Below are 25,704 nucleotides of genomic sequence, written 5' to 3'. Positions count from 1 at the left end.
CACTGTTTTATTTTTTTTTCTTTTTCAGGGAGACTTTAGAAACAAAATAATAAAAAATAAATAGGCTTTCTATGGCCCACTGAGTGAGAGATGGCACACACAGGAGTCAGGAGTGGCACACAAGCAGAAAGGGCAATATTAATCTCCCACTGTTTTCTTTTTTTTTTCTTTTTCAGGGAGACTTTAGAAACAAAATAATAAAAAATAAATAGGCTTTCTATGGCCCACTGAGTGAGAGATGGCACACACAGGAGTCAGGAGTGGCACTCAAGCAGAAAGGGCAATATTAATCTCCCACTGATTGATGTAGTGATTTTTTTTCAGGTAGATTTTAGAACCCAAATCAAGCAAAAAAATTAATAGGCTTTCTATGGCCCACTGAGTGAGAGATGGCACACACAGGAGTCAGGAGTGGCACACAAGCAGAAAGGGCAATATTAATCTCCCACTGTTTTATTTTTTTTTTTTTTCAGGGAGACTTTAGAAACCAAATAATAAAAAATAAATAGGCTTTCTATGGCCCACTGAGTGAGAGATGGCACACACAGGAGTCAGGAGTGGCACACAAGCAGAAAGGGCAATATTAATCTCCCACTGTTTTATTTTTTTTTCTTTTTCAGGGAGACTTTAGAAACCAAATAATAAAAAATAAATAGGCTTTCTATGGCCCACTGAGTGAGAGATGGCACACACAGGAGTCAGGAGTGGCACACAAGCAGAAAGGGCAATATTAATCTCCCACTGTTTTCTTTTTTTTTTCTTTTTCAGGGAGACTTTAGAAACAAAATAATAAAAAATAAATAGGCTTTCTATGGCCCACTGAGTGAGAGATGGCACACACAGGAGTCAGGAGTGGCACACAAGCAGAAAGGGCAATATTAATCTCCCACTGTTTTATTTTTTTTTTCTTTTTCAGGGAGACTTTAGAAACAAAATAATAAAAAATAAATAGGCTTTCTATGGCCCACTGAGTGAGAGATGGCACACACAGGAGTCAGGAGTGGCACACAAGCAGAAAGGGCAATATTAATCTCCCACTGATTGATGTAGTGATTTTTTTTCAGGTAGATTTTAGAACCCAAATCAAGCAAAAAAATTAATAGGCTTTCTATGGCCCACTGAGTGAGAGATGGCACACACAGGGATGGCACTCTAGCAGAAATGCCAATCTTAATCTCCCACAAAAAAAAAAAAAAAAAAGAAACTGTCCTACAATTACTATCTCCCTGCAGTAATCTCAGCCAGGTATGGCAGGCAGCAATAAGGAGTGGACTGATGCACAAATTAAATAAAAAGTGTGGACAAACAAAAAAGATAGCTGTGCAGAAAGGAAGGAACAAGAGGATATGTGCTTTGAAAAAAGCAGTTGGTTTGCACAGTGGCGTACACACAGCAATACAGCTATCAGGGAGCCTTCTAGGGCAGCCCAATGAGCTACAGCGCTGAGAGAAAAAAAAAAAATGTAGCTTCCACTGTCCCTGCACACCGAAGGTGGTGTTGGACAGTGGAAATCGCTACAGCACAAGCGGTTTGGCGGTTAATGGACCCTGCCTAACGCTCTCCCTGCTTCTAATGAAGCGGCAGCAACCTCTCCCTAAGCTCAGAGCAGCAGCAGTGAGATGGCGGTCGGCGGGAACGCCCCTTTATAGCCCCTGTGACGCCGAAGACAGCAAGCCAATCACTGCAATGCCCTTCTCTAAGATGGTGGGGACCAGGACCTATGTCATCACGCTGCCCACACTCTGCGTTCACCTTCATTGGCTGAGAAACGGCGCTTTTCGCGTCATTGAAACGCGACTTTGGCGCGAAAGTCGCGTACCACATGGCCGATGCAACGCTGGGATCGGCTCGGTTTCATGAGACGCCGACTTTGCCAAAAGTCAGCGACTTTTGAAAATGAACGACCCGTTTCGCTCAACCCTACTCACCACCAAGGAATAAAATGTATCTTCCACCTCCCGCCATTCCTCTATCGTCAAGTCTGGTATATCCGCCACCCATTTTATACTGTATAAGCTTTATTATAAGGCTTGAGAACAGATGACTGGAGAAGAGAACATGCTTGTGTGAGAAGTTTAGGTAAATCAGAGGTCCCCTGAGGTCCTTCAAATTTGAAAAGTCCATAGACACTTTTGCGTCTCCAAACTGTGCACAAGATGAGTGCTGGGATAACGTGTTATCTGAGCATGATCGAGTGCTGATAGAGTGTCTTCGGCGTGCTCGAATAATATGTTCAAGTCACCTTGGCTGCATGTCTCACGGCTGATCGTCAGCTGCAACACATGCAGGGATTGCCTGGGACTCTAACATAGTATTAGAATACGCCAAATATACTCTATTAGCACTCGAGCATGGTCGTATAGCACTTTATCCCAGAACGCTGGCTCATCTCTATGCACGTAGTGTGTGACGGAGTTGTATGTTTAGGAATTTAGCAGTATCAGTATCCTCATATCTAGTTTGCTAATCCTCAAAAGTAAGCAATTCGTAGGTATCTGAGAAAACATGAAAGGACAATTTGATACCGTATCGCCTGAAGACCACACCAGGCATAGAATATAAATGTGGACGGTGAGAATTAAACCAGAGCGGCACCCTAGGCGACACTAGTGGCGTATTCGAGCACCTCAATATATTCTGTGCCATTGCCCACACTCTAGCTACCCTCTTAAGAGGGATTGGAGCTGATGAGACTGCATTATATCTATATAGTAGGTTCCTTTACCCTTCATAGAACACCATCAACTCAGGTCAATATCTATCCAGCCGGGGGAGTACATTAACTGAGTAGCCAGGAAATATAAGAACAAGTTAGGAGCCACCAGGCCTCCATGATGTTTAGTCGCTTGTAAACTAGATATTCTGCTTCTAGGGGATTCCCCTTGCCAGTAGAAAGTCTGCACCAAACTTTACAAGAGGTGTAATGTTCCTCTAGTAATTATATTAGGGGAGGAATTAAATGAATTTAAAAATGTATGCAAATATATCATTTTAAAGATATTTATGCGCCAATATGCACCCGATAAAGGTTAGAGGGAGATATCGTTGGGACTTGAGTTGCTTACCTGTCTCTACTATTACAGGATCAATGTTTAAGGCAATGAAATGTTCTACTAATTACTTAAAATTATCAGCTATTGGTACGCCAACATCTTCAGTCTGGCTCTGACTATATGAAGATGACAGACAGAAAAGGACTGATTTTTGCCAATTAACCCTTAATCCAGAAAATGACCTGAATCGAATGTATTATAATCCCTTCTATGCAGGAAGCCAACCTCACCTGATGCGTGATTTGTGTTCACCGCTTTATCTGGAGGAAGCAAAACGTGTCTTGGGTGAGGGTGGCTGGTTGCATGTTAATACTTTTGATTTATTTTCTCTTGATGTCTGTTGCCCTCACCTTACACATTTTATTGAGGAGACTTATTTGAGGTCCTATGATATGTCCATGCTTAGGGTTCAAGTCTGCAGTCACATAAAGTGACTTCAGACTTGTGAATCCTCATAGCGCGCACAGTACACACTGTCAAGATTCTCTGAGGCCAGCGCCGGGAGTGAGCAGTCATGTGATTTGCAAACTTCTGGCCACATTCCGACTACAGATATCCAACCTCGTTCAATTAGCTCGTATTGAGTGAGGCCGCGGATGTCTAGTCGGCACGTCACTGCATGTGTGAAGAATCCTGACAGCATGCACACTGTGTGCTGTGAGGGTTCACAAATCAGCAGTCACCTAAAGTTTCTGCAAACTTGAACTACAAGCCTAGACAACCCCTTTAAAGGGAATCTGTCACCCCGTTTTTTCGATATGAGATAAAAATATGGTTCAATAGGGCCTGAGCTCAGCTTTACATCATATCCTCCGATTCCCCACCTTTGCTGTGGAAATACCTTAGTAATCTCTCCGTTTTCGTATGTCATCCACCCCAGTCCGGTCCGATGGGTGGGGCATCGGAGAGATTACTAAGGTATTTTCTCAGCAAAGGTGGGGAATCGGGGGATATGAAAGGTACTGATGTAAAGCAGAGCTCAGGCCCTATTGAACCATATTTTTATCTCATATCGAAAAAACGGGGTGACAGGTTCCCTTTAAGTTATTTATCTGTACTGTACTACTTCTTCATCTAGGTAGCCTGACCACTTTTTCTTCTGTACTTTTTCTGATATTGTTTATTATCTCTTTGATTTATACACATATATTTATTCTTTTAATCGTTTGTTCTTTCAAATTGATGAATACAATCATGATTTCATCATTACTATATATATATATATATATATATATATATATATATATATATATATATATACATATATATATTTTGTATTGTCAACTCCATACAAGTAAATGGCATAGTGGTAAGGTAAAGCTCCTTCCGTTACTAGTTTAAGGGACTGCAACAAATCAGAAAGTAATGGCTGTGGTCCTAGTGATTTGCCATCACATGTTATAATGGGTTGACCCTTTACAGTTCCCTACTGGGAGAAGGGGGAAACTGGCCGTTCTGCTATGCTGATGGCTCGCTAAAGAGACACTAATGGTTAGAAGTATGAGTAAACAGGTACAGAATGGAATCATTATCTGAAAATAATGCATCTTATATTAGAGATTTTCACAATCTTAAAAGCTATTTGGGAATTTTGCAACTATGGTACCTTTTCATATTCTATAGCCAGGAAAACCTATTATTCATAAAGGTGAAGGACACGTTGGACATTTGCACCTCCCTAATGGAAATTCTTTGTTTGAAGCCTACATTCCACATTGATTTTACCTGGAGAAAATAGCCATCTGACTCATTGCGAACACTGGTGATGTCTCTACATTTGCAAAATCCACAGACATTTTTTATTGCAGATTATTGTATTAGTGCTGCCCTAAGGTCACACTAGTCACAGAAAAAAAAAAAATCATGTGCTGTTCACTATAGCCGTATTTGTCAGAAGGAAACTGCTCCAAAGTCCTCAAGTTAATATTCAACCAGCAATGATTACTGTATATGACATGTTATATAAGAAGGGTCAGTGTCCGGGAAGGTTTTACTTCCCTGCGGCTTCTCTATAGACGCTCCATCTATCTCTCTGCACCATGGCTGTAAGTTACTTAGTGTTTTTTTTCACACTTCCACTTTTCTTTTTCTTGTGTATCATCATTATCTGCTTTCTAGAATCGAGATATATTCCTATAATGATATACGTTCAGAGTGACTCAGACATTTATCTTTACCTTGTGTCTGAGCAGGACAGCTACAGTAAGTGATTGGCAGCTGTAACTTTTGGCAAGAAAACCTAATAATCCGGGGTTTTCTGAGGTTAATTAAAATGGTCTTTTTTTTTTTTTTAGAAATAGCTCCACTTTTGATCAATTCGGTCATCCTCATATAAGTAAATTAGATCCGTAATTGTAGACACAATTCAAAGACTAGAATCAAGAGTAGTCCTGGTTCTGGATAAAATTAGATCAGACTTTATAGTCCTATACAAAATTTCATACATGGCCAATGATGGATCTGATAATCTGCGGAAAATCAGGTCATAAATATAAGAAAGTGTTGTATCTAATTGTGCACTCAATAAAACTGAAAAATTCTCCAGCCCTATTTTTCCTATGCTGTATCTCAGTGGGATGACTGGTTGGCACTGGCCATAGATATCAGTGTGACGTTGCACTACGTATGGCACATTGAACCAAGAGCTACATTATAAGGGTTCGGACACATGTTCAGTATTTGGTCAGTTTTTTACCTCAGTATTTGTTAGTCAAAACCATGAATGGATGAGAAATGTAGAAGTGGCGACGTGTTTCTATAAGGCCGGGGTCACACTTGCGTGTGCAATGCGAGAAAATCGCGCGAGTTTCTCACATCAATTCCCAGCACTGCCGCCGGCACTAAGGACCGGAGAAGCGGTTGCATAAAAATACATGCAGCTGAATGCTCCGATCCTGAGTGCCTTATACTTTTCCTCTGATTGTTCTTTTGCTGGTTTTGGCTTACAAATGCTGAGGTAAAATGTTAACCAAATATGGAAAATGTGACCGTAGTCTAACTCTCCGACACATCATAGTTTACACCATTTGAGTTTAGGATTGAGGCAAATGAGCAATTCGGACTCACCTCCCAGCTCAGCTACCTACTCAGATTTGTCGTAATTATGAAACACAAGAAATTATCACTTTAAGGTCACAGTATTTGGTCAACATTTTACCTCAATATTTGTAAGCCAAAACCAGGAGTGGGTGATGAATACCGAAGTGGTGACATGTTTCTATTATACTTTTCCCCTGATTGTTCTACTCCTGGTTTTGGCTTATAAATACTGATGGAAAATACTGACTAAAAACTGAACATGTGAACGTGGCCTGAAGGACAAGGGAAGCTTGAAATTCTTGCTTTATTTTTTTTTTTCAGTCACAGTGATATGAAGAATAAATACACAGACCAACAATGGATGAAAATCAGATCCAGCACTCTGATGAAAGTTGATCCAGGCTTAATAGGACTTTTTAGACGCTCCTAGTTGTAGGCACCCATAGAAGACTATAAATTACTGCAGTCCTTTTATACGATTTAATACAATACTTACACATCTTTTCTATGTCTGTATTAAGCCCCCCCCCATACACATTAGACTAATGTGAACCTGCTGATATTGATGGGTTTGGCCGACGGTCTAATGTGTATGGGGGCTTCAGACTATTGATTGTCGGGTTGGTTAAGGATTTGACATGCTGATTTTGGACTGCTGATCCTTTTGCTCTTCTGAAAATAACCTGCCTTCAGAAATGTTAGAGAGAACAGAGGAGCGAAATGAACCCTCCTGTGTATGTGAAAGTCTGTAGAGATAGCCGTCGGCTGAGGGTTTTTTTGGCCAACAGCCACTTAATGTGTATGGTGGGCTGTAGAGTTGCCAGGAAAATATGGAGTACACATGTCGTCTAGAGACGAGGGTTGATAGGGGTGATTTATGCTGAATATTACCTGTGTGCCCACTAGTATGGTACCAATGCACACCATGCCATTAGTGGGGTGGAGTACACATCATATGCTATTGTGTCATGCCTCAGATGGGACAAGGCAGATTTAATTGATAAAAAGTGTCAGCCATATTGAATTTTAACATGCCCTCTCCTAGGAGATAATCACCCTTATTATCCTGTGTCATGTAGACCTTTAAAGCAGCAGCCATTGAATCCCCAATCCTTGAGTGAAAGCAAAAATGTCAGTTGCATGCACAACTTAAATTTAAATATATATATATGTAAAACAAAACAATCACCTAAATGGAAAAATAGTGCATATATTCAGCTTTTCTTGTTTTATTGACAAGTAAATTCCATTCGCAAGTGCACTGGTTGACGTATGAGTGCACTTGCAGCTCTTCTTTGTTTCTCCCCACTGCCACACCCTGCTCCTAGATTGACAGTGGAGAGCAGACGTGACATTATGCAGCAGAGCCTTTGCCTCCATTATCAATCAATGGGGCAGCACTTGTTGGAGAAGTGAGGAGCAGCCGAGGACTGCAAGTGCATTACAGTGCACTTGTGGGCCCAATTTACATATCAGTAAAGAGCAAATTTTGGCACAAGTGCACAATGTATGACACCCTAATAGATATCTTTCATGATAAAATCACCGGGCTATCCTTGTAACGCATAACTAGAGTGGGTCCTCTAGAAAAATACTCTCTTTTTATCCAAGCTTTATTTTGAGTTATTAATCAAGACCCCGATCCAGCTACGACTCTCTATTAAAGCACCATTCCAGTGTTTTTATATTTTTAATTACACCCCTGGAGTGGCGCTTTAAATGTAATTCCCCTGTCCCTGTCTCATACTCTCCTGCCGTCGCCTTCATCCTTTTTCTATATCGCTCCCGTCTGTCTCCGGAGAAAAGTGACCAGCCGGCAGCTCCATTGTTCCATGGAGCACATCGGAAGTCACTTTTCAATACATATCTATGAGGGCCTCATTCTGGGTTCTTGTGACGTAATTTCTGACTTCCGGCCAGTCAGAAGTTACTGGCACAAGATGGTGCCATGGAACCGAAGCGGCGGCGATACAAAGTGAAGCCGCCGGGAAATGAGTATAAGAACGGGGGCAGGGGGCTTACATTTAAAGCGCCACTCCAGTGCTGAAAAAAACAACGCTGGAGTGGTGCTTTAACTTATATTTCTCTAAATGGAAATCTCAAGATGTTTTTTCTGCCTAATTGTAGGGTAATAAGTATGCACAAGTAGGTTTTTGAGAAATAATTGAGATTGATGACAAACCATTTTACTATTCATGCCCCCTCATACACAGTGCCCCTTCCGCACCCCCATGACCTTTGCACCTTGTAGATTAGATCTGCCCTTTATTCATCCTTGATATGGAGCAGGTGGTTATCGGTACATAATTATCTCTGTTATTTCTGCTTTTATAGTCGCATCTTATCAAGTTGTTCCCTTAACCTATTTAATGATTGTGAAGGGAAATGGGAAAACAGGAAGCAATTAATGGTGCACAATTCATCTTCTTCAATGGCCTTGTTAGCTAAAACCCTGTTCCTCTTTATACAAGGGACGTAACTTACAGAATTTATTCGACAGCTTGTGATTTGCCTTTCATCATTTTTATTTAGTTGTTTTTACTAGAGTCTAAAGGTGACATACTAATGGAGTCCTTTACTATTCCTATTAATTACAAATTGACTACATAATTCCTACTGGGTAAAAGAGAACCTGTCAGGGCTATTATGTAATGTAAAGTAAAGACATGGCTGTAATGGGGCTGTAATACTGATTACATCGATACCTTTCATGAAGAAATCTTCTTTGTGATTCTTCTGTGTTGTGAATTTGGATTCTGGGCTCCCCCGGTGGCCGCTTGTGGAATTGGACTTGTCATCCTCTTTCCTGTTTCACCTGGTTCCATCAGTAGTGGGTGTCGCTATTTAAGCTCATTTCTCTGGTGGTTTCTTGCCGGTCAACAATGTTATCTGATGCCTCTCAGTGCTTGTTCCTGCTTCTAGACAACTACTAGATAAGTTGGACTTTTGTCCATGTTTTGTTTTGCCTATTTGTTCCAGTTCACAGCTGAAGTTTTGTTACTGTGTCTGGAAAGCTCTCGTGGATCAGGGATTGCTACTCTGGCGTTATGAGTTAATGCCAGAGTTTAAGGTAATCTCTGGATGGTGTTTTGTTAGTGTTTTTCTGCTGACCATGAAAGTATACTATCTGTCTTCTGCTATCTAGTAAGCGGACCTCAAATTTGCTAAGACTATTTTCCTGCTGCGTTTGTTGTTTCATCTGAACTCACCGTCATTATATGTGGGGGGCTACTGTCTTCTTTGAAATATTTCTCTAGAGGTGAGCCAGGTCTTATATTTCCCTCTGCTAGCTATTTAGGTCTTAGGCCAGAGCTGGGCATCTAGCGATAAATAGGAAATGCTACCTGGCTATTTCTAGTTGCGCGGCAGGCTTAGTTCATGGTCAGTATAGTTCCATCTTCCGAGAGCTTGTCCCTCTATAGGCTTGCTATGATCTCTGCCTGCAGAGATCATGACAGTTTGACCGGCCACTAAAGTGTTAAAGACCCAGGTTGAGAAAGGAGAGTTATAAGAAGTCTGCTGGAATTTTTTTTTTTTTTTTTTTTTTTCCTCCAGTTTGCCTTGCTGCAGTCTTTTTTCTCTCTCTCCTCCTAATCTCTGTATGCTCTGTGTGCACCTGACAATAATGGATCTCCAGAGTGTAACTGCGGGTTTGAATAATCTCATCACGAAAGTACAAAATTTACAAGATTTTGTGGTACATGCTCCGGTATCTGAGCCGAGAATTCCTTTGCCGGAGTTCTTCACAGGGAATAGAGCTAGCTTCCAGAATTTCCGAAATAATTGTAAGCTTTATTTGTCCCTGAAGTCTCGTTCAGCTGGAGACCCTGCTCAGCAGGTTAGGATTGTGATTTCCTTGCTCAGGGGTGACCCTCAAGATTGGGCCTTCTCATTGCCAGCAGGGGATCCTGCGTTACGCGATGTGGATGCGTTTTTTCTGGCCTTGGGCTTGCTTTATGAGGAACCTCATTTGGAACTTCAGGCAGAAAAAACTTTGATGGCACTATCTCAGGGGCAAGACGAAGCTGAAGTTTTCTGCCAAAAATTCCGTAAATGGTCTGTGCTTACTCAGTGGAATGAGTGCGCCTTGGCGGCAACTTTCAGAGAAGGTCTCTCTGATGCCGTTAAGGATGTTATGGTGGGGTTCCCTTTGCCTGCAGGTCTGAATGAGTCCATGACAATGGCTATTCAGATTGATAGGCGTCTGCGGGAGCGCAAACCGGTGCACCATCTGGCGGTGTCTATGGAAAAGACGCCAGAAAGTATGCAGTGTGATAGAATTCTGTCCAGGAGCGAGCGACAGAATTTTAGACGGAAGAATGGATTGTGTTTCTATTGTGGGGATTCTACTCATGTTATATCAGCATGCTCTAGGCGTACAAAGAAGCTTGATAAGTCTGTTTCCATTGGCACCATTCAGTCTAAGTTTATTTTGTCTGTAACCCTGATTTGCTCTTTGTCATCCATTGCCACGGACGCCTATGTTGACTCTGGCGCCGCTCTGAGTCTTATGGATTGGTCCTTTGCCAATCGTTGTGGTTTTGATTTAGAGCCTTTGGAGACTCTTATTCCTCTGAAGGGGATTGACTCCACCCCATTGGCTAATAATAAACCACAATACTGGACACAAGTAACCATGCGTATCAATCCGGATCACCAGGAGATTATTCGTTTCCTGGTGCTGTATAATTTACATGACGATTTGGTACTGGGATTGCCATGGTTGCAGTCTCACAACCCAGTCTTGGACTGGAGAGCAATGTCTGTGTTGAGCTGGGGATGTAAGGGTATTCATGGGGACGTACCTTTGGTTTCTATTTCGTCGTCCATTCCCTCTGAAGTCCCTGAGTTCCTCTCTGATTATCAAGACGTCTTTGACGAACCCAAGCTTGGGTCGTTACCTCCGCACCGTGAGTGCGATTGTGCCATAGATTTGATACCGGGTTGTAAATATCCAAAGGGTCGTTTGTTTAATTTGTCTGTGCCGGAACATGCTGCTATGCGGGAATATATAAAGGAGTCTTTGGAAAAGGGACATATTCGTCCATCTTCTTCTCCCTTGGGAGCTGGGTTTTTCTTTGTCTCAAAAAAAGACGGCTCTTTGAGACCATGTATTGATTATCGGCTTCTGAATAAGATCACTGTTAAGTATCAATACCCATTGCCATTGCTTACTGATTTGTTTGCTCGTATAGAGGGTGCTAAGTGGTTCTCTAAAATTGATCTTCGTGGGGCGTATAATTTGGTGCGGATCAGGCAGGGGGATGAGTGGAAGACCGCATTTAATACGCCCGAGGGCCACTTTGAGTATTTGGTCATGCCTTTTGGTCTTTCTAATGCCCCTTCAGTTTTCCAGTCTTTTATGCATGATATTTTCCGCGATTTTCTGGATAAATTTATGATAATATATCTGGATGATATTCTGATTTTTTCTGATGACTGGGACTCTCATGTCCAGCAGGTCAGGAGAGTTTTTCAGGTTCTGCGGTCTAATTCTTTATGTGTGAAGGGGTCTAAGTGCGTTTTTGGGGTCCAGAAAATTTCCTTTTTGGGGTATATTTTTTCTCCCTCTTCCATTGAGATGGATCCCGTCAAGGTGCAAGCTATTTGTGACTGGACTCAGCCCTCCTCTCTTAAGGGTCTTCAGAGATTTTTGGGCTTTGCCAACTTTTACCGCCGATTTATTGCTGGTTTTTCGGATGTCGTTAAACCACTGACTGATTTGACCAGACAAGGCGCTGATGTTGCTAATTGGTCCCCTCATGCTGTAGAGGCCTTTCAGGAGCTTAAGCGCCGTTTTGCCTCTGCCCCTGTGTTGCGTCAGCCTGATGTGAATCTGCCTTTTCAGGTTGAGGTTGACGCTTCGGAGATCGGAGCTGGGGCAGTGTTGTCGCAGAAAGGTTCCGACTGCTCCGTCATTAGGCCTTGTGCCTTCTTTTCTCGCAAATTTTCGCCCGCAGAGCGGAATTATGATGTTGGGAATCGGGAGCTTTTGGCCATGAAGTGGGCGTTTGAGGAGTGGCGCCATTGGCTCGAGGGGGCTAGGCATCAAGTGGTGGTATTGACTGACCACAAAAATTTGATTTATCTTGAGACTGCCAGACGCCTGAATCCTAGACAGGCGCGCTGGTCTTTATTTTTTTCTCGCTTTAATTTTGTGGTGTCATACCTACCGGGTTCTAAGAATGTTAAGGCAGATGCCCTTTCTAGGAGTTTTGACCCGGACTCTCCTGGTAATTCTGAACCCACAGGTATCCTTAGGGAGGGAGTAATTTTGTCGGCCGTTTCTCCTGATCTGCGGCGGTCCTTGCAAGAGTTTCAGGCGGATAGACCGGATCGTTGTCCGCCTGATAGACTGTTTGTTCCGGATGATTGGACCAGCAGAGTCATCTCTGAGGTACATTCTTCTGCATTGGCAGGTCATCCCGGAATTTTTGGTACCAGGGATTTGGTGGCAAGATCCTTCTGGTGGCCTTCCCTGTCACGAGATGTGCGAGTCTTTGTGCAGTCATGTGATGTTTGTGCTCGGGCCAAGTCTTGTAGTTCTCGGGCTAGCGGACTGCTGTTGCCCTTGCCTATTCCTAAGAGGCCTTGGACACACATCTCGATGGATTTTATTTCAGATCTGCCTGTTTCCCAGAAGATGTCTGTCATCTGGGTGGTCTGTGACCGTTTCTCTAAAATGGTCCATTTGGTTCCTCTGCCCAAGTTGCCTTCTTCTTCTGAGTTGGTTCCTCTGTTTTTTCAGAATGTTGTCCGATTGCACGGTATTCCTGAGAATATTGTTTCTGACAGAGGTACCCAATTTGTGTCTAGATTTTGGCGGGCATTCTGTGCTAGGATGGGCATAGATTTGTCTTTTTCGTCTGCTTTTCACCCTCAGACTAATGGCCAGACCGAGCGGACTAATCAGACCCTTGAGACATATCTGAGGTGTTTTGTCTCTGCTGACCAGGATGATTGGGTTGCTTTTTTGCCATTGGCAGAGTTCGCCCTCAATAATCGGGCCAGTTCTTCCACCTTGGTGTCCCCGTTTTTCTGTAATTCGGGGTTTCACCCTCGATTTTCCTCCGGTCAGGTGGAGTCCTCGGATTGTCCTGGAGTGGATGCGGTGGTGGAGAGATTGCATCACATCTGGGGGCAGGTTATGGACAATTTGAAGTTGTCCCAGGAGAAGACTCAGCGTTTTGCCAACCGTCATCGTCGTGTTGGTTCTCGGCTTTGTGTTGGAGATTTAGTGTGGTTGTCTTCTCGTTTTGTCCCTATGAGGGTCTCTTCTCCTAAGTTTAAACCTCGGTTCATCGGCCCTTATAGAATATTGGAGATTCTTAATCCTGTTTCTTTCCGTTTGGACCTCCCTGCGTCCTTTTCCATTCATAACGTTTTTCATCGGTCGTTATTGCGCAGGTATGAGGTACCTGTTGTACCTTCAGTTGAGCCTCCTGCTCCGGTGTTGGTTGAGGGTGAGTTGGAGTACGTTGTGGAGAAAATTTTGGACTCTCGTGTTTCCAGACGGAAACTCCAGTATCTGGTCAACTGGAAGGGTTACGGCCAGGAGGATAATTCTTGGGTCAATGCATCTGATGTTCATGCTTCTGATCTTGTTCGTGCCTTCCATAGGGCTCATCCTGGTCGCTCTGGTGGATCTGGTGAGGGTTCGGTGCCCCCTCCTTGAGGGGGGGGTACTGTTGTGAATTTGGATTCTGGGCTCCCCCGGTGGCCGCTTGTGGAATTGGACTTGTCATCCTCTTTCCTGTTTCACCTGGTTCCATCAGTAGTGGGTGTCGCTATTTAAGCTCATTTCTCTGGTGGTTTCTTGCCGGTCAACAATGTTATCTGATGCCTCTCAGTGCTTGTTCCTGCTTCTAGACAACTACTAGATAAGTTGGACTTTTGTCCATGTTTTGTTTTGCCTATTTGTTCCAGTTCACAGCTGAAGTTTTGTTACTGTGTCTGGAAAGCTCTCGTGGATCAGGGATTGCTACTCTGGCGTTATGAGTTAATGCCAGAGTTTAAGGTAATCTCTGGATGGTGTTTTGTTAGTGTTTTTCTGCTGACCATGAAAGTATACTTTCTGTCTTCTGCTATCTAGTAAGCGGACCTCAAATTTGCTAAGACTATTTTCCTGCTGCGTTTGTTGTTTCATCTGAACTCACCGTCATTATATGTGGGGGGCTACTGTCTTCTTTGAAATATTTCTCTAGAGGTGAGCCAGGTCTTATATTTCCCTCTGCTAGCTATTTAGGTCTTAGGCCAGAGCTGGGCATCTAGCGATAAATAGGAAATGCTACCTGGCTATTTCTAGTTGCGCGGCAGGCTTAGTTCATGGTCAGTATAGTTCCATCTTCCGAGAGCTTGTCCCTCTATAGGCTTGCTATGATCTCTGCCTGCAGAGATCATGACACTTCTGCAATCACCATTTTACGTTTTGTGCTCATTAGATTATGGTGCACAGGGGCCGGACTGTGCACTGGGTCTCCTCTTTCCGGTCTGTGATTCCCCAGCCCTTCCACCTACCTCCAGTCTGTGAATGACAGGTCACTGCTAAGATTTCAAACAGAGGAGGCAGGTCATTCACAGACCGGAGGTAAGCGGAGGAATCATAGGTAGGGAGGAGAAGACCCAGTGCACAGTCCGGCCCCTGTGCACCGAAATCTAGTTACCAGAAAACTTTAAATGGTGATCAAAGAAAAACCACAAAGCGGATTTCTTCACCAAAAGTATCAATGTAATCAGTATTAAAGTGCCATGTTTTTACATTACAAAGGCGTGCTGACTTTAATTACTGTTGAATAATCAAATTCTGCATAAATCAATAGAAAAACTGATTATAAGAAACTCACTTATCGGATAAGTATGCTTCTTTCTCCAGTTCTAAGCCTCATCTTCTCCACCCCCTGGCTCCTAAACTCATCAATTATTCTGAAAAATTACAAAAATCCATTTTTGTCAAAACAAGGCACAAGGGCAACTCCCTGTGGTCCCAGCTGCCTATTGAAGTTTATAGAAAGGGGAGGTAGGAGAATGAAGGAGTAGCAACGAAAGAGAAAAGCTGAGATACACACACACAAACACAAAGATGGTGCTGCTAATTTGCAGAAAGTGTTTATCTCACCTCAGTGCTGGATTCACTGCTACACTGCTCAGTACTGCTATATAATGTATTTACTGCTGCTGCTTTTGTGTGTTACATAGAGACAGCATAGCAAGATTCCTTTGTGCTTCTTGCCTTCACCCACAAATTCAGAGATAACTGAATGCTAGACATTGCGCCAGCATAAGAGAAAGGTTGGGAAAAATACAGGATGTTAGTGATATAATTGGATGGATGATACTCGCCCTTTCAAGTCAATGGGTCCATGAAAAGAATCGAACCACACTCGGATTAAATTGGATAATGGTTCGATTTTAATGGACTGACATAGTAAACAAAATGGAAAAAGTTTTTTTCTTTCCACCATTGAGAAAATTGGATTTGACTCTGATCTAGCATAATCAGACCGATTTTCTCAGATGAAGAGAAAATGTTTGTGTGACCCTAGACTTAGGCCCATTGCCATAAACCATCAAGTTACCAATAATTAATTTTTACTCTAGTATTTCATAGTATTTTAAATGTGAAAGCGACTAAAACATATAAAAGAGAAGCCAAATAAATGTGTATTATGTCCCTTCGTGCCTATGTGTGAGTGACATACAATTTGAAAATGTCAACTGAATGCAATGATGAATTCCAATGTATAACAGTGAATATTTTTTTTTTTTATAAAATAGGAGAAATTCGAAATGCTGAACCTTGAGCTGTCACAGGGAGAAAGTTTAAAGCTTAAAGGAAAACTTTCAGGAGATGCCAAGAAGTAAGTTATTTGTTCCCTGTAACAACAATGGTAATGACAAGCAAGGGGGTATCTAACAGGAGGTTGCGGGGGAACCGGCTTAGTGCAGATTGTCTGGAACAGAACCTAGTAATACAACAATGAACAATTCCTTTAAACACTTGAATATCTGAATTTCTAACATTATATTTAAACAATTACTTAAAGGGCATTTGTCAGTAGGATCAACCCTTGCAAGCCGTCTATATGGACATGTAGGTCATAGGAAGCTGAATAAAATTATACATTGATATCTGCAATCTGGTGTCTTATTCCAGAGAAATCCTTGTTTTTCTTAATATGTAAATGAGCTGTTAAGATCTATGGGAGGGACACAGCTCTCCATGATAATCCACCTCTAAATATTATTTTACATGAAAGGAGGTGGGAGACATTTAATGACAGATAGTCTACTCTCCTGTTCTACACGTCTCCCACTGGTAACACCGCTTATCATTTAAAATAAGCTCTGGAGGCAGATTATCAGGAAGATCTATGTCCGGCCCGTAGATCTTAACAGCTCATTTACATATTAAGAAAAATATGGAATTCTCTGGAATAAGACATTGGATTGCAGATATCAACGTATCATTTTATTCAATTTTCCATAACTTGCGTGCCAATATAGACAGCTTAGAAAAAGTGATCCTACTGACAGATGATCTTTAAAAGGTATTTCCACTTCATCCTTTGGATAGGTCTTCATTATCAGATTAGTGGAGGTCCAACACCTGGTACCTTCACTGGCCAGATGTAAGAGTTTACAGAGATGAACAGCTCCATCAACTGTTTAGTGGCTGCTGCCATGTCCCGGGGATCCTCTCCTATATGAATTTTCCTATGAGCAGATCTGCCATTTAACAGCTGACTGAAGCTGTGCTTTTCAACTCCACAACTGCTGACATCCAGCTGACAGCGGAACTGATCACAGCCGATTGGTGGAGGTGCTATCTGAAGGATAGGTCATCAATATCAATATAGTGGAACAATTATTTCAAGGAAATCTGTCACCAGATTTCATACATTATTAGATAGGTCTCTTAGATCTGATGAGGCTGGTGTGCTTACATAAAAAATGTATGTCAGAATGTTTATATATCTCTGCTATTTAGATGTTTCCCATTAGACCTCATTGCTGAATTTACTATCAGGTAGGTAAACTTTAAAAAAGTATATTCTACAACAGTTATAACATGGCTTTTCAAAGTAAATACATTAGCCTCCTCAGGTCTTAAATATCTATTTAATAATGTACTGTATTGTGAAATCTGGTGGTAGATCCTCTTTAAAGGTATTTTTTTCACAATTGACAAGAATCAACTAACAATCAAATAGGTGATAAATGGTTGATAGATGGGAGCCCCACTATGTATAAGAAAAAACACACAACCACAGTGAGGAGGAGTTTGAATGAGACGATTGTCAAGCATATGCTTTGCTGCCCTTATCAATTCCTGTGGGACTAATGGAGACAATCAAGGACAATGCTTGACTTTTTTGTCAACCACATAGACATAGAATAGAGCGATAGGCTCGACCATCGCACCATTCAAACTCCTCCTTACTACACAATGGCAGGCAGGTGCTCTAGTCTCCCATGCTAGTGATAGGCAGGGATGTCAGCGGTTAGAACCATGGTGAACAAACTGCCTGTCTCCTTCACAGCTTCTCCTTCAATCTGGGCCGTAGCGCCAGTGATATAGGCCTACATTTTAATCCTCGTCTCTCCGAGAACACGATTGTGTGCAACTCCAAGCGCAGCAACAGCTGGGAAAAGGAGCAAAGAGATGGACACCAGTGCTTTTCCCCAGGGACAGATGTCAAGGTAGGTGCAATAAGATGAAAAAAGGGCCATGTCTAAGAGGGAGCCTACATATCAGGGATATACACTCACCGGCCACTTTATTAGGTACACCATGCTAGTAACGGGTTGGACCCCCTTTTGCCTTCAGAACTGCCTCAATTCTTCGTGGCATAGATTCAACAAGGTGCTGGAAGCATTCCTCAGAGATTTTGGTCCATATTGACATGATGGCATCACACAGTTGCCGCAGATTTGTCGGCTGCACATCCCAAAGATGCTCCATATAAGGCAGGATGGATCCATGCTTTCATGTTGTTTACGCCAAATTCTGACCCTACCATCCGAATGTCGCAGCAGAAATCGAGACTCATCAGACCAAGCAACGTTTTTCCAATCTTCTACTGTCCAATTTCGATGAGCTTGTACAAATTGTAGCCTCAGTTTCCTGTTCTTAGCTGAAAGGAGTGGTACCCGGTGTGGTCTTCTGCTGCTGTAGCCCATCTGCCTCAAAGTTCGACGCACTGTGCGTTCAGAGATGCTCTTAGGCCTACCTTGGTTGTAACGGGTGGCGATTTGAGTCACTGTTGCCTTTCTATCAGCTCGAACCAGTCTGCCCATTCTCCTCTGACCTCTGGCATCAACAAGGCATTTCCGCCCACAGAACTGCCGCTCACTGGATTTTTTTTCTTTTTCGGACCATTCTCTGTAAACCCTAGAGATGGTTGTGCGTGAAAATCCCAGTAGATCAGCAGTTTCTGAAATACTCAGACCAGCCCTTCTGGCACCAACAACCATGCCACGTTCAAAGGCACTCAAATCACCTTTCTTCCCCATACTGATGCTCGGTTTGAACTGCAGGAGATTGTCTTGACCATGTCTACATGCCTAAATGCACTGAGTTGCCGCCATGTGATTGGCTGATTAAGAAATTAAGTGTTAACAAGAAGTTGGACAGGTGTACCTAATAAAGTGGCCAGTGAGTGTACATTAGCACTTAAAAAATTCAAGCCAGTATAAAATATAAAAAGTGGCAATTCAGCGCACCACCTATGTGTTAGAGATAACAGGAGGCTTCCAGGGTTGACAGTCTGTGGTCTGGGTGGGGTGCACGGAGTATGCACTGGTCTGGCGTCCAGGTCAAATAGCTCTCAATGGTCCAAAAGGATATGTTCTCCTGCACCAAAGGGAAGTAGTTAGCAATGCTTAAGGATGTTTTTACCCAAAATGCGTAAGCATTTTTTTAATATGTTCACATTCTTCCAAATGTTTTATCCCATATAATTGTCACGCATGCAGGTGGCGTCCATGGTTTGTAGACCCACTGTGATGGGCTTGCCAAGGAGGGGCGTAGCTAAGCGGCTACTTGGTGTTCACTGGAGCACCTGATGGTGGAGCTAGGCTTGAGCTGCAGGTAGTCCCCGGTACTGGAGCTGCTGACCCCAGGGATAGGGTTCACAGACATGGTCACAGACTTGGGCTCTGTTCAGACTACTCAAAGGGGTGGATGGGTACTGACAAGAGTCACAGGCAGGACTGGATTCAGAGACTGGTATAACAGTCCAGACCATGTGGTACATGTTCAGACACACAGGTTTCGGGTACTGTATCAGGTACCATCAGAGTGGTTTCAGAGTCAGATACTGCCAATGTAGTTTTGGATTCATGTACCACTGAATGCGGTTTCAGGATACAGGCCCTAGTTGTACATGGACCAGGGGTTCGAGTTCTGGGCTTGGCTGCACAAGGACCTAGGGTGTTGGCTCTGGGCCTGGATGCACAAAGGCCAAGGAGTCAAGTTCCAACTACTCAGGATTCTAGTACACGGAACCTGGCAATGTACCGTTGCACACACTATGCAAACTACAAGAACTATAGAGGTAGCTCAGGCACCACCCTATTGGAGAGGGTGCCTTTTAAACAAAATGCCTCTCAGCTATTGGCTGGGGCATCGTTTCAGGTACATGCTGTGCCTTTAAGAACAGAAGAGCATGCACACGTGCACATGGTGCCTCACCTGGATTCCACAAGAGACAGGAGGCAGAGAAAACGCCAGGGTCCATGCCGAGTGGCTGGGCAGTGAATATGTTCGCATCCCTGCATGGGGGAGGAAGGAGAGCCTTTTGGGGACGCCGGTATTAGTGCCACAATGATGAAAAGCTTAGTTTTAAAGGGAACCTGTCACCAGGTTTGGCCGACAAGAGATACGGCTATCACCTTTCAGGGCTGATATACAGCTTTCTATAATGCTGTTTATCTGCCCCCAACCCGACCTGCAAGAGAAGTAAAATAACTTTTATTATACTCACCTGTGGGGTGGTCCAGTCTTAGGGGTGTCACTCTTTTTGGTCCGGCGCCTCCCTTCTTCTTGTGATGCCACCCTCCTGCTTGCTTTGTGTGGATGACGCGTCTCCTCGGCAAAGCACTCTCCTGCACAGGCATACTTCTCTGCCCTGTTGAGGGCAGAGCAAAGTGCTGCAGTGCACAGGTGCCAGGAAAAGTCAAAGAGCTTCGGCGCATGCAGACTGCGTGGCTTTTCTCTGCCCTTGACAGGGCAGAGACGTATGCCTGCACTGAACCGCTGTACCGAGGAGACTGTGAGGATGATGAAGGGAAGCGTCATCCACACGAAGCAAGCAGAAGGATGGGGATCGTAAGAAGATGTGAGGGGCCGGACCAAGACCAGTGACGCCCATCGGACCGGACCCCCCCCCGCAGGTGAGTATAATAAAAGTTATTTCTCTTCTCTTACAGGTCGGGTTGGGGCAGCTATACAACATTATAGAATAATGTATATCAGCCCTAAAACGTGATGGCCGTATCTATTATCGGCCAAACCTGGTGACTGGTTCCCTTTAACTACTTTCTTTTGATGATGGAGAACATCCCCTTTTGGACCATTGAGAACATAAAATGCAGCCGGAGGTTTCCTGATTATAAATTATCCTCCATAATACATTATCCAACTTGACTAAGAAGTGGAAACAATGCAGAACAGGGGACACCACAAACAGCATTAGATAAACCTTCTTATCGTTTTACTTTAGTGACGTGCGTGGACGTTTGTCCGTGTCTTCTAAGTTGTGAACTTCGACTTTTGGGGGTTCTAAATGTTGTTGGCACCTAATATTTATATATATATATATATATATATATATATATATATATATATATATATATATATATATATATTTATTTATTTTTTTATTTCTTCCATAGATCTCAATTCAATTTCATGGAGACAAATTTGTTGTGAAACTTCCGGACGGTCATGAGATCTCATTTCCAAATCGCCATGGGTATGATAAACTGACGTACCTGTCTGTCAAAGGTGACTTCAAGGTCACATCTTTCAAATATGAATGAAATGCCACTTGCTACTTTCCACAATAAATCATGTTTTGGCTAATAAATAAAACGGAATGTCGTATTCTTGATTTAAACCAGGAAACTGAAGTTACGTGGATCAATATCACTTGTTTGGGTAGTTTACTGCTGTCTGATACAAATCCCGGAGAGATAATCATATATGCAAGAACCAGAAGAAAAAAAAAAAAGGTATCCACTTCTAGGCTTGGATTTCAATCATTTGATCTCTATAGGGTTTTTTTTTCCACCAAGTTGGAAGTAGAGTTTAAGTACAAAGATCAAACAAGCAGTAACCAGTTAGTAGACTAAAATAACAGCGTGCAATGCCAGTAAATTGTTTCTAGGGCCAGCAAGATCCTTTTGTTTGCCAAAAGAGGCATGGCTGCAGGATTCGGAGGCAGAATACCACCGCTTTGGAAGGCATTAATGCAGGTTCATCTAATATTACAGTTCACACTGTGCACCAGCTCATACAAAGACTGCCCTGGAGTCTGGAAAAGAACACAGAAGACAACAAAACTGATACGGAGAAATGTAGTTATGAGGAAGGATTAAAATAATGTATTTATTTATTTTTATATATTTATTTTAATAATTTGTTTAACAACATATATAAAATAATATATATATATTTTATAAAATAACTAAATAATTAGATCTATGTTATGTTGAGAATGAATGTTTAAGAGGGGACACAAAAAATACAAGACAAGAAAGGCACCTCTCCTGTTGAATTAATAATGGCTTAAAGGGAATTTGTCAGTAGGTTTTTTTTATGTAATTTGACAGCAGCACGATGTAGGGGCTGAGACCGTGATTCCAGTGATGTATCACTTACTGGGCTGTGTGTTGCTGTTTCAATAAAATCAGTGTTTTATCAGCAGGAGATTATCACTCAGGACTCAGGACTATGTGTCTTGTGTCTCCTAGTCCAACCCCGCCCCCACCACTGATTAGCAACTTTCCGTCAATGTGCAGTGTAAACAGAAAGCTGTCAATTAGTGGTGTGGGCGTGGTTATACAGAACTCAGCATTCTGAGCTCTGCTAGATCTATTCCTACAGAGAAATGGAGCAATGTGCCCTCAATAAATAAATATAGTGAGGCACAAGTATTGTAAACAATCGATTTTTATTAATAACTCATTTATAAACGTTAATATGGGTATCAGTAACCCACAGAACAATACAGGATGAGTACAAAAAGGGGACAAATCCAAGTACAATACATCCTCAAAACCCTCTCATAATGCTGCAAGTAGTAGCACAAAATGTAAATTGCATCAATATCTACTATATAATTGTCTAAGGGTCACTTCCATCTGTCTGTCCTTCTGTCTGTCTGTCACGGTTATTCATTGGTCGCGGCCTCTGTCTGTCATGGAAATCCAAGTCGCTGATTGGACGCGGCAAAACGGCCACGACCAATCAGTGAAGGGCACAGTCCGGAAGAAAATGGCCGCTCCTTACTCCCAGCACTCAGTGCCCGGCGCCCGCATACACCCCTCTGGTCACTGCTCACACAGGGTTAATGCCGGCGGTAACGGACCGCGTTATGCCATGGGTAACGCACTCCGTTACCGCCACTATTAACCCTGTGTGACCAAGTTTTTACTATTGACACAGCCTATGCAGCCTCATTAGTAAAAACATCTAATGTTAAAAATAATAATAAAAAAAAAAATCATTAGATACTCACCTTCCGCTGCCTTTCCTGCTCCTCGCGATGCTCCGGCCGGTCCATGCAAGCGGCACGTTCCGGTGGCAAGGATGGTCTGGGAGAAGGACCTGCCATGACGTCATGATCATGTGACCGCAACGTCATCACAGGTCCTGCGCGAAATGGACCTGCCATGACGTCACGGTCACGTGACCGCGACGTCTTCACACCCTGGGACCGGAAGCAGCCGCATGCACCCCACACAGGCGACAGAACTACAACGCGCTTGCGGAAGGTGAGTATATGTTTATTTATTTATTTTTTTTAACCTGTGACATATGTGGCTGGGCAATATACTACATAGCGGGGCAGTATACTACGTGGCTCTGTGCTGTATACTACGTCGCTGAGCAATATACTACGTGGCTCTGTGCTGTATACTACGTCGCTGGGCAATATACTACGTGGCTCTGTGCTGTATACTACGTGGCTGTGCAATATACTACGTGGCTCTGTGCTGTATACTACGTCACTGGGCAATATACTACGTGGCTCTGTGCTGTATACTACGTCGCTGGGCAATATACTACGTGGCTCTGTGCTGTATACTACGTGGCTGTGCAATATACTACGTGGCTCTGTGCTGTATACTACGTGGCTGTGCAATATACTACGTGGCTCTGTGCTGTATACTACGTGACTGGGCAATATACTACGTCGCTGGGCAATATACTACGTGGCTGGCCAATATACTACGTGGCTGGCCAATATACTAGGTGGCTGGCCAATATACTACGTCGCTGGGCAATATACTACGTGGCTGGGCAATATACTATGTGGCTGGCCAATATACTACGTCGCTGGGCAATATACTACGTGGCTGGGCAATATACTATGTGGCTGGGCAATATACTACGTCACTGGGCAATATACTACGTCGCTGGGCAATATACTACGTGGCTGGGCAATATACTATGTGGCTGGGCAATATACTACGTGGACATACATATTCTAGAATACCCGATGCGTTAGAATCGGGCCACCATCTAGTATATATATAAATATCTGAAAAACACAAAACACTTCATACAAAGAAAACACCTCCAAGTGGAAGGAGGATATATACGAGATAACTAGTGTTAATGCCATTCTCTAAGTATAAAGTGCCATTCATAGTGCAGTACAATGAAAGTGCTTACCCATGTGGGAGAAGGAGATGTAAGAGGTCGTATGTACATCTCCTCAAAGACTAAGTACTGTTGTTCGAAACTTGTCTGCCCACATTACATTCTCATATTGTGATTTTTAAAGATATGTAATTTTTCTATGAAAGATATTTTTCTAATAATTATTAGTGATGAGCGAATATACTCGTCACTCGAGATTTCTCGAGCACGCTCAGGTGTCCTCCGAGTATTTTTTAGTGCTCGGAGATTTAGTTTTCCTTGCAGCAGCTGAATGATTTACATCTGTTAGCCAGCTTGATTACATGTGGGGCTAACAGATGTAAATCATTCAGCTGCGACGATGAAAACTAAATCTCCGAGCACTAAAAAATACTCGGAGGAGGACACCCGAGCATGCTCGGGAAATCTCGAGTAACGAGTATATTCGCTCATCACTAATAATTATTTGTGTATCCGCAATGTCAATTACTGTTAACTATCTGCTAGATCTGCAGCAGAGCAAACTGGGATTCTATCGCAACTGCTGCATCCAGTAAACTAAGCGACATATCATTGAGAGTCTTGGTCCTTACATCATGCTGCTGGCGGATTACATAGCTAAAACCTACTGACAGATTCCCTTCAATCTCCAGGAGAGGAAAAATGCCCCCTATATCTTTAGTTATCTGTAGGTCGAAGTCGATTGTTTAGCCAATGGATATCTCATCTTTTCCAACACCAACATAAAAAGTAGCACTTGGCTTGGGAGAGTGCAAGTCTACTTCTACAGAAGATCTGTGGTTATTTCTCCAAGATGTTTGGAACAACCTCCCTGCTGAGTTCATTAAAATATGCGTGCAGGCATACCTATAGGAATTGATAGTTTTGAAGGTAAAGGGTGGTTACACCAAGTAGGAATTTGGTTTCTCTTTTGTTCTTTCACTTTGAATTTTGTTAATTAATAAAAAATATATATGAACAATTCTACTCTTGAAAGCATTTTTACTATGTGCCATTTTTTCCACACCTGGCTAAATCTTCTGCACCGCACTGTAGATTTGTTACTGGATTCCTGCAAGCGATGACTATGTCGAATGCTGATATAAGAGGGTGGAATCGCACAAGTCACCATCTTAAATTATTATTTACTGCTTATTCACACTTGTTAGCATTCGTACTTATGATAGTGAATGGTATAGTTCACATGTGATTTTTTTGCAAACTGAGCGGTCAGTGCAAAATCGCCGAGACATGTTCAATATTGATTAGAGAGTCACAATCAGAAATGCAAGTCTATGAGTCTGTGAAAAAAGCAGACAGGACAAGGATGCCATCCGTTTTAAATGGATTGCTATATAGGACTTTTTGTGTGTTTCTCTTCCAAGAAAAACTGATGGAACTCTGGCCAAAACCCACACACAGACCAAACTCTAATGAAGCTGTGATACGGCGATAACAACGATGCAACATTTTCAGTATCATATTCTATGTTCAATCTAGCTAACTCTCAGTGTGAATTGCATTTTAGTTTCTTCTGCTTTAACTCCATGGGCGTCACTTGCAACGTTAGGCCCGTCACTGCACTGAGTCCTTCAGAAGTTTCTAATGATTATACTGGCACTAATGGGGCTCACGGGTATTTCCCGCTAGGCTGCAAGTGCTTAGTAACGAGTCACTTGATACCTTATGTGTGTTCCTAACACGGACCATCCCTGGTCCCGCCTGCTCCCTGTATCATAATTT

General features: G+C 42.7%; 1 protein-coding gene across 1 annotated transcript; it reads left to right on the top strand.

Annotated features, from left to right (window-relative positions):
• Window positions 1-5,019: 5,019 nt before the first annotated feature.
• LGALS2 (galectin 2) lies at window positions 5,020-21,186 on the top strand. Its single transcript, XM_077278493.1, has 4 exons — window positions 5,020-5,098; window positions 15,867-15,949; window positions 17,633-17,792; window positions 20,988-21,186. The coding sequence occupies exons 1-4, from the start codon at window positions 5,093-5,095 to the stop codon at window positions 21,132-21,134; spliced, it is 396 nt and encodes a 131-aa protein (XP_077134608.1). The 5' UTR covers window positions 5,020-5,092; the 3' UTR covers window positions 21,135-21,186.
• Window positions 21,187-25,704: the final 4,518 nt, after the last annotated feature.

Source organism: Ranitomeya variabilis, chromosome 8, assembly GCF_051348905.1.
Source record: "Ranitomeya variabilis isolate aRanVar5 chromosome 8, aRanVar5.hap1, whole genome shotgun sequence".
In the NCBI taxonomy this organism is placed as follows: domain Eukaryota; kingdom Metazoa; phylum Chordata; class Amphibia; order Anura; family Dendrobatidae; genus Ranitomeya; species Ranitomeya variabilis.
This window is presented reverse-complemented; position numbering and strand designations above follow the sequence as displayed.